General features: G+C 43.2%; 2 protein-coding genes across 3 annotated transcripts in view; both read right to left on the bottom strand.

Moving 5' to 3' along the window:
* CUNH11orf52 (chromosome unknown C11orf52 homolog) overlaps positions 1 to 4128 on the bottom strand; it is a 7694-nt gene extending 3566 nt beyond the window's left edge. For both annotated transcript variants that reach the window (XM_027772876.1, XM_027772877.1), the window contains exon 1: positions 3819 to 4128. In XM_027772876.1, the coding sequence (XP_027628677.1) occupies positions 3819 to 3850 (32 nt within the window). In that variant the 5' untranslated portion in view covers positions 3851 to 4128. The remainder of the gene's footprint in view (positions 1 to 3818) is intronic.
* Positions 4129 to 7922: 3794 nt separating this feature from the next.
* HSPB2 (heat shock protein family B (small) member 2) overlaps positions 7923 to 9689 on the bottom strand; it is a 2696-nt gene continuing 929 nt past the window's right edge. The window contains exon 2 of the mRNA XM_027772875.1: positions 7923 to 9378. Coding sequence (XP_027628676.1) covers positions 8924 to 9378 — 455 coding nt within the window. The 3' untranslated portion in view covers positions 7923 to 8923. The remainder of the gene's footprint in view (positions 9379 to 9689) is intronic.

Below are 9689 nucleotides of genomic sequence, written 5' to 3'. Positions count from 1 at the left end.
TACGCCCCCTGGTTGTTCAATTTTTTTTTTTTTTAACTGTTGAAGCAGCTTGCCGGGTTGAGAGCAGTTAGAGTCTCCATCCAAACTCTACAGAAGACAAAGAACCTCTGTGTCGTTCTATTTCTTTTTCTGCCATTTCAACTCTGGCTTTATGTTACCACTGCCTTATCCTAGAAACTAGAGAATCATCTCCTTTTTTTTTCCCCCAGATTATTATTATTTATTCTCATTATATTTTTAAACATTTGATCACTATTTATCACTTGGCTTATAGAAAGAATTTACCCAACATGAAAATACTTCTCAGACCAGTCCAGTTGAGAATACTATGCATGTTCTCATCAACAGGTAATAAACCATTTCTGTGTCTCACTAATGTCATGCTTCTCTGTTCTCTTGCAATCCTTCTCTATACTCTTCCCTGAGAATCATCTACTTCTTTGCCCTTTGTCACGACTGTTTTCCTGCTTCTACTTAAATGGATAGATAAAATAACAATTCTAAAATCCTTAAATAGGGCTGTTGAGTTTTGACAAACAGAACCTGTTTCTTACTTGGACATCGCACAATACCTGGGTACAACCTGGAGTGTTCAGTTAGAGTCATAGGTGACAGGATTTTATTTTTAGACCAGAATTAAGGAACCTAAATGGGAGCTTTCCTATGGTGGCAGTAGGAATAAAAATTGGTGCAATCCTTCTGGAATGCAATCAGTAGTGAGTATAAAAAGCCTTAAACACAAGTGTATATACCCTGTCATATAATAATTCTGTGTTATAATTATATAAGTACAGAAATGGATATTTGTCCTGGGGAGCTCCAAATCTGAGAGGGCTTGTCCATAATATTTACTGACTCCAAAGAACACACCTGGAGGTCCAACAGAAGACATGAGTTTACTCACATTAGAGGAAACAAGGTTCCACTGATGGCCATGCAGCCAGAGGCAGAGTTAGGTTTTATATGCTAAGAACAAAGCCTTCATAAAGCAATTAATGATCTGTGCAGACTCTGGCACCAGGACAGGAGTCTGGTTTGTACATACATGGTGTGAAAGTTACAGGAAAGGTTAGCTTTTCAGTTAACAATCAGCGGAGCATGTTTAGAGTTTACTGCCCCTAATCTAGTCATGTCAAAGTGGGAGGGGTGTGCATACCTCTGGAATGGCCCCAGCCGCAGGCCAATTCCATGAGGTGAAGGTAATGGTCACAAGATGTTCAAGAGGCCCGACTGGACTAGCAGCTATGTATCTAGGAGACAGGATGAAGAAAGAGGGAGGGAAGAGAACTCTCTGAATTCCACTTTCAATACTCATTGTAACATTACTTCTCATTACAAAAAATAGGGGGGGGGGAATAAATTAATAGCATATCCAATCAATGAAAAATTTTGTAGCCATTTTTAAAGAATTGGTCGAAGAGGGTTGGCAGGTGGCATAGTGGTTAAGTTGCTGGACTCCCACATGGCCGAGTGCAGTTCCCTGGACCTGGTGCCTTGCTGAAAATCTGAAACTAGAACAATGACAACAAAGAATATTTTAAAATAAAAATATCTTCAATTGTCATAGTCTTTAAGACTCTAGAGTTTTACTGAGATAACAATGAATATTGTAGAACAATTATATCGAATCCTACTAATTTTTTTTCTTTGTTTTTTTTTACCATAGGGTGCGTGCACTCACTGGAGAGAGACAGGGAGAGGGAAAGTGAGAAATCACCTCCCACAAGGGGGTGGGTGGGGGAATAGCCACACAGTACTCCCTTCTCCTCCATTCACCTCGTGGGATTTGGGGCACACATGCACTGTGCTTCACACGATTTTCAAACTAGTGGGTCTGGGACGCGAACCATGGTTGGCTCTGTGGGAATCCAGTGCCTTAACAACCATGCCACCTGCTAGCCCCATTCTACTAATATCTTTAAGAAAAATAGATGTTATTATAATGATTAGCTCTAGAATGGGCTATCGATTCAGACTGATGATATCAGACTAGCTGTGAAATCTTCAACAAATTTTTAACTTCTCTGGTCCTTCATTTTCTTATTAATAAAATGAGGATGATACATAGAACCTAAACCTTATGCTATTACTGTAAAGATTAAATAAAAGAGTGAATGTGAGGTACTTAGCATGATGCCTAGCATTTAATGGGGATTGGTAGAAGTCAACTACTAATGACTATCACTGTTGGAAAAGAACTCGTTAGTAATGAACCAACATGTGAAGAAGTAGTTGTTACTTCCCCTTCTCTGGGAGATTTTCTGTTTCTAGATGACCTGTATCAGTATACCCTAGAGTTTTAAAGGCTGCTATTTGCTTTTTTTTCATTTTTCTATGGACATTTTTAAATTCTATTTTTTATTTAATTTGATTTATTATTGCTTATTGGCTTGTCAAAAAAAGTCATGACATACTTTTTTCTATGTAAAAATGCATCATGATTTCAGCCCAATAATTTGCTAAGGGCATCTGTGCTCACCTGAGAGAGAGTGAGAAAGGAAGCTGCCAGGTCTGGGACTTGGACCATGGTTGGCCATGTGGGTATCCAGTGCCCTTCCCACCATGCCACCAGCTGGCCCTATTTGTTTTTTTTCAATCCTGAGAAGATTCTGGGAAATATTATTTTTGTCCTCATTTTACAGATAGGAGGACAACTAAGGCTCCAAAACTTTGATATCTTATTCATGAAGGCAGAGACCAAATTTCTTTTCATAATTACATCTTATGCATCTAACACTGAGCCTGGTATATAGTCTGTGTTCAATAAATATTTGTTTAATAAATGCAAGGACAAATGAAGGAGTAGTAGGCACAGACTTGACTCCAATGGACTGACTCCATATACTATGTATTTTCCAGTGTCCCTCACTTGTCTCTAAATATATTGATGCTTTGTTTATAAACATTACATCATCAAGCTCTGATTCAGACATGGACAAATATAGCTAAGAAGGCAGTAGACAGGATAAAACCAGGCCCAGGAGTTCATAGCAGTGATGAAAACTCTAGACATAACAGTGTACCACAATTAATTTGAGATTTCACATATATCATATTCTTTCCTCTCCAAAACAAACCCATGAGCCAAACTATGAGGGTTGTGTTATCTATACTTTTCATATGAGGATACGTAGAAAAGTAAGGGCCCTGCCTAAGGTCACATAGCAAATATGTGTAAAAGTCATATTTGGGTATTGGGACGCATACTCTCCTTCTCCACACTTCTGCTCTTTTAAATATACACTTCTCCAGAGTTGATTTGCTCCATCTAGGAGGTGATATTACATAGTGCTTAAAAGTATAAGCTTCTGAGGTCAGGTGAGCCTGGGTTAGAATCTTGGTTTACTTACTAGCCATGTGACCTTGGGCAAGTTAGGGAATTACTCTGAGCCTCCATTTCTCAGCTGACTGTAAAATGGGAGGAAGGGGAAGTCCACTTACCTAATGGAAGTGTTGGGAAAATTAAATGAGACTGTAAAGTGAGAAATCACCTCCCATGCCTGGGAGATAGAAAGCTCTTGAATGCTACAACTATTATTATCTGGGTTGAAGAAGAAGGGAGTGAAGAGGAGGAAAAGGGTAGGATGAGGAAGACCAAGAGAAACAATGCCAGCTGTACAGATGGCTGGCTTGGCTTTGTTTTGTAAGGTCTGCTGAAAAGAGTGAGCAGGGAAGGAGGTGTCGCTCTGGTGCTGGAACCAGGAGGTGGCTGGCAGCTGAAGGTGGCAGTGGGAGGCTGGCAGACGACTATGTCCAGACTCTGATTCTTAGGGCCTCCACAACAGAGATATGACCCTCCACCCTTCCACCCTACTCACCAGCTTCCCCCGCAGCAGAGCCGGTTTCCCATGGCGCTCTGTCTCTGAGGGAGCCCAGCTGTTTTTCGACATAAAGAGGCTGGTGCATTTCCTGGTTCCCGGTTTAGCTTTCCGCGGCAGCTCGCAGAGTCGCTGTCAGTGTCAGATTTCAACCCAGCAGGTTGGACTTTGGAAGCCACCTGCTGGAATAATTCCCAGGTGACTGTTCCCAGCCAGAGTGGAACAACACCCACTGGTTCCAGGTGAGAGCTATCTCACCTTAGGGATTTGAAGCTTCTTTTGATGAAGACATGAACTTTGTTACTTCAATCAAAAGAAACCTGAGCTACAAAAGGGCTCTGGGTTTCCTAAGGAATGCTGTCCTCTGCATCACACTGTCTGAAATACAGCCTCTAAAATGGAGTAAAGGATCTACCATATGTTTGCCCAACACGACTCAGGTTTAACTGAGTTTCACTCTCAAGGTAAAATTGGTACCAGTTTCTTATTCCGTCCAGAATCTGGCCTTGATTATTGGAGTCTCTGAGAACCTGAAATTTAGGGAAATGGATTCCTTTTATATTTTCCTTTGCTATTGGAATTAAAGTGGACAAATCACTCAACTTTTAGGGCCTCGGTTTCAGGACTGTAATATGGAGGAACTGAAGTTATTTTCTAATGCCTTTTCTCATATAAAATCAGATGATTCTATAATGGCAATGGCCTCAGCACTTCCTTTTTTTTAAAATTTACTAGAGGAGGGGACCAGCAGTTAGCGCCCCGTAATGGCTATGTCGCTGGACTCCCATGTAGTCGACCGCGGTTCGCGTCTCGGACCCACTGGCTTAAAACTCACACCGGGCGCGTGTACGTGCATGCTCAAGATCCGGAGAGGAGAATGGGGGAGAAGGGATTACGGCATGGCCATCCCCTCTGGGGGGGGGGTGATTTCTGGCTTTCTGTCTCTCTGTCTCTGTCTGGTGAGTGTACACGCCCTATAGCAAAAACCTCTCAAAAAAAAAAAAATTTACTAGAGGGTGAGGGCTGGCAGGTGGCATAGTGGTTATGGGCGCTAGACTCCCACATGGCCGAGTGTGATTTGGGTCCTGGACCTGGCAGTTTGCTTTCTTACTTTCTCTCTCTCTCGCTCTCTGTCTCTCTTACTCTGTGGTCAAAATAAAATAAATAAAGTTAAATAAAATAATTCTTAGAAAAGAAAGTTGCTAGAGGACACATGCACTTGCTGGAGAGAGAAAGAGATTAAAAGAGGGAAAGTGAGGGGATCAGCAGGTGGTGTGGTGGTTAAGGCGCTGGACACTCCCACATGGCCAACTACAGTTTGCGTCCCAAACCTGATGGCTTGCTTTCTCACTTTCTCTCTCTCTCTCTCTGTCTCACTCTGGTCAAAATAAAATAAAATAAAATAAATGAATGAATAAATCAAATTAAATAAATAATTATTTTTCTAAAAAAAGAGAAAATAAAAAAGTACACCCCATGTAGGGTGGTTACACTATAATCCCTTCTCCTCGATTTGTCCCTCCTGTTGGGATTTTGGGCACACACATATATGCGCCCAGCTTGTTTCTCAAGCAGCCAGACTGGGACGCAATTGCACACTGGATATACAATCCAACTGTCTTAACCATCATGCCAACAACTGACCCTAGCCTCAGCACTTCTTAACTCCTCAATTCCCCATCCCCAGATAAGAACTAGAGAATGTTCACTTACCCTTCAATTCTTTCCAATGTCGCAGAGTTAGACTCCTTCCACACTCACCAGCAACTGGGATATAACTAAGCAAATTTCTCTACAGAAAATAAAGGCTTGGGGCCAGCATATGGCATAGCGGTTATTATCACCGCACTCCCACATGGCAGACCGTGACTTGAGTCCTGGACCTGGTGGCTTGAAAGTCATGCTGTGTGGTGTGTGCACATGCCCAAGATCCTGGGAGGAGAATGGGGGAGAGGGGATTGCAGCATGGCCATCCCCCCTGGGAGATGAGTTCTCATTTTCCCTCTCACTGCCTCTGTCTCTCCCTATTGGGAGTGTTCTGTCTGTCTCTCTCTTACTCATAGAAAAATAAATAAACTTATAAAAAAATGTATGAGTCAGTAGGTAGCATGGTGGTTAAGGTGCTGGATCCCACATGGCCAATTCTGCATATAGTTCTTGGACCTGTCATCTTGAAAAGCACACGGGGCACATGTGTGTGTATGCCCAAAAAACCCAAGAGAAGAATGGAGGAGAAGCAGTTGCTGCATGGCCATCCCTTCCCACTCGGGGGGTGATTTCTCACTTTCCTTCTCTGTCTCTCTCCAGTGCATGCACATACCCTATAGCAAAAAATAAAATAATAAAAAATAAAACAGTGACAATTTTATAAAAATGCAGTGAAAATTCAATGAGATGTATGTATATAAAGCTCTAGTCCAGGGTCTGGCACATGGGAAGCTGTCAATAAGTCTTAAGTATTGTTATTATTTTTATTTTTTGCTCTCAGCCACTTGCCAGATGGTAAGACCTCTTTATGTTTTGTGTCCCAGTCACTGTACTGTCTCATAGCCACGTTTTTCCCCTGCCATCTATTCTGTATGCTACCATTAACTGTATCTTTTTCACCCTGTTATTCATCACCCAACTCAAAAGTCACTGCTGATTTCTTGTTACCTAGAGAATAGGGTTCAAATTGCTTTGTCTGGTACTCAAAGCCCTTCACAATCTGGTCCCTTTCTAACCACATATGCAATTGAAAAGAAAGCACTTAGGAGATTTTTTACATGACCAGATATTCCAAAGGAATCAGTAATATATTGCAGTAGCCAGAAAACCTAATTCACCTTAGGGAGCATAAATAGAAGTCTAGAGTGATGAACTAAGGGTGTTCATTATTCTTCTGAAGTCTGAAACAGTCAACCCATGACTAGAATATCATTTTAGACCCAGATGTTGTATTTCAGGTTACATGGTCACAGGCAGTGTGTTCAGGTTGTCTGTGTAAAAGTGATGTGAAAAGCGCTATAACGTGTGGTTAAAAGAACTAGAAATGTCTAGCAGAGAAAGGAAAGGAGTAGGAAGACCAAATGGTTATTTTTAAATATTTGAAGGACTTTCAAGTGAATGAAGATTATGTTTGTTTTCTGGACATAACTAGAACCAATGGCAGAAGTTACTGAAATGCAGATTTTGGTTTAACAGAAGGAAGACTTTATAACAGTTACGTCCAAAAATAAAAATGAAGTTATATCAAAAAAGAAAATAGAGTGGGCTACTTTACTAAGTTCTAGGTTTCCTATCATTCAAAATATCCCAGAAGAAATTGATTTAAAATTTTTAAAGGATTTGGGGCCAGCAGGTGGCTTGGTGGTTAGGGTGCTGGACTCCCACATGGCCGACCACGGTTCGAGTCCTGGACCTGGTGGCCTTCTCACTTTCCCCTTCTCTCTCTCTGTCTTTTTGGTCAAATTAAATAAATAAATATAAATATTAACAAATAAAATTAAATAAAGAAATATTTTTTAAATTTTTTAAGGATTTCAATGGGGTAGGGATTTGAACTAAGCTAGAGGTTTTCAGCCTAAGAAACCCTTTCTTTTAAATAAAACTCCATTACAAAGCTGACCAATGTGAAGCTGTTCTGGTTGAAATCTGAGTAGAATCTTATTCTTTTTCTTCTCATCTAGCTATTAAGGTTCTTGAAGATAGACAACAAGAGGCTGGAGTTGTTGCATTTAAATTTACAGTGTATATCCCCTATAGTGTATTGCTTGGGGTTAAATAATTATTCGTTGAATGAGTGAATGAACATTTGAACATACTGATAGTTATTTCTCTGAGGAGGACTTTCATTTTTAATGGAAAGCAATCTTTTAACCGAAAGTTGAATTCCTAGAGTGAAGGTCATTATTCTGGGAGGGGGGTGTGTTCTCAGATCCCTAAGAAGTATATGAATGACTCTCAAGAGTTATGTAAACCTATTCAAATTTATTGCCAAATTCAGCAGCATGTGTGTTTTTGTGGTAAGAAAATCTATAGCTTTTGTAAGATTTTCAAATGGTTCTATAACCCCAAAAAAGTTACAAAACAACCATTTTAATGGAAGATTTTGTTACAGCCTGGCATAATATATATTGTGGAGCAGAGAGGTCTTCTGGACAGTCCCAAATTATATACCTGTGTGCTCTTTTTGGTCACAGAGAATAATTGAGGGGGCAGACCCCAGGCTTTCCTGAACACATCCCCAGTATTAAGACTACAGTTCTAAGAACAGCTTCCCTGGCCACCCCTGCCACAGTAACAGTCCTCAGTCCCTGCATTCAGCGTTGGATTAGGTGGGTGATGAAGTGCTTCCTCTCTTTGGGATTTTCTAAATCAGAAATAGACTTCCTCTCATGGACCTCTCTGTGCAGCGAATGGAAAGATGGTGTTCAGAGATAATGGTAGAGGCTTCTGTGTCTGTGTCCCTGTGTCCACATACTCAGACCCTCAGAATTAGAGGCAATTTCAGTGGACAGCCCTTAGTATGGGAAAACAAAGCATTCATACCAGGGCTTTAGGCAACTCTCTCCAGCCAAAAACCGTTTTCCCAGCCCCTACCCAAAAAGGGCCAGACAGTCTGGAGACCCTTGTTTTTGTGTCTCTAATCACCAGCTCAGACAGTGCCCTCTGGGCTGTTTGGATGGCATATCCCTTTTCCCTCCCAGGATCACTCTCTCTTTTGTTGCATTGTGAGAAAATTATGGCTAGGAATTTGATCTGGAGCCAGTGTCAGCTTCCGGGTGTGATCTCAGCATCCAAGTGTGAGCTCAGGGTGTTGTGACGTTGGGCATATCTAACTGAGGAGGTTTTTGTCTAGCTGGCTGTGACCTCCTCCCTTCATTCCCATCCCGTCCTCCAGGCCACAGAATAGGGAGCAGCACAAAAGGCCCTGAGATTTGGGTTTATTCAGCTCCACCCAAAACTAAACCAAAAGCTATGACATGTCCCAAGGGACCAAACCATACATTGTGGCCAGGGGCCTTTCCCTTTCCCCAAAGATGCTGCTACCTCTGGGGTGGCGGGCAGCTCCCACATCACCGCTGGAGGGAGAAAGGGACTTGCCGGCCTTGGCCCTGTGTTGATCAGAGCTCCTCTCTGGCCGCCTCCTCCTCTTCCTCTGGGTCAGGAGGTGCAGGCAGCAGGGAGATGTAGACCTCATTCACTTCTGTGTCCAAATGTCGGCCCCCTCGAGGCGCCTCCAGGTTAAGGATGCCGTCATGAGAGAGAGCTGCTCGGACCCGCCAGGGGTCCACATCAGCAGGCAGGATGTAGGTGCGGCAGAACTCTCGAGACACAAAGCCATGGCGGTCCAGGCGCTGGGGGTGCCGGGCAGACACCTCCAGCAGGTTGTCCACAGTCCTCACAGTCACCTCATCTGGGGTAAAGTGGCTCACATCCAGAAATGCCTGGAACTTGCCCTCACTGAGCCTAAGCTCGGAGGCCCCTGCCCTGCCGCCCTCCCCGGCCTGGGCAGCCCGAGGCCGGACATAGTAGCCATGGTAGAGGGTGGGGGTCAGGAGCTCTTCTGGCAGGAGGCCTGGGGGACAGAGAGACAGAAGGCAAGAGGTAGGATGAGGAAGATGAGGAGGGAACAGGGTGGAGAGAGAGATCAGGAGAGGAGACTGGGAACAGCAGGAGAGGAGTCAGGAGAAGCAGGGGAGGCGAGGGAGAGGCACAGTGCACAGGACGAGTAGGAGGGGCGGCTGGGAAGAGGGGATCTGAGAAGAGGAAGGAGAAGGCCCTGGAGGAGGGCAACTCCAACAGGGACTGAATGGATCAACAGGGGACAGGAGGCACCTCATGGCAACAAGGGGCAGGTATCAGGGCACCACAAGCCCAAGCCTGCTC

Source organism: Tupaia chinensis, unplaced genomic scaffold, assembly GCF_000334495.1.
Source record: "Tupaia chinensis unplaced genomic scaffold, TupChi_1.0 Scaffold000311_2, whole genome shotgun sequence".
In the NCBI taxonomy this organism is placed as follows: Eukaryota; Metazoa; Chordata; class Mammalia; order Scandentia; family Tupaiidae; genus Tupaia; species Tupaia belangeri.
This window is presented reverse-complemented; position numbering and strand designations above follow the sequence as displayed.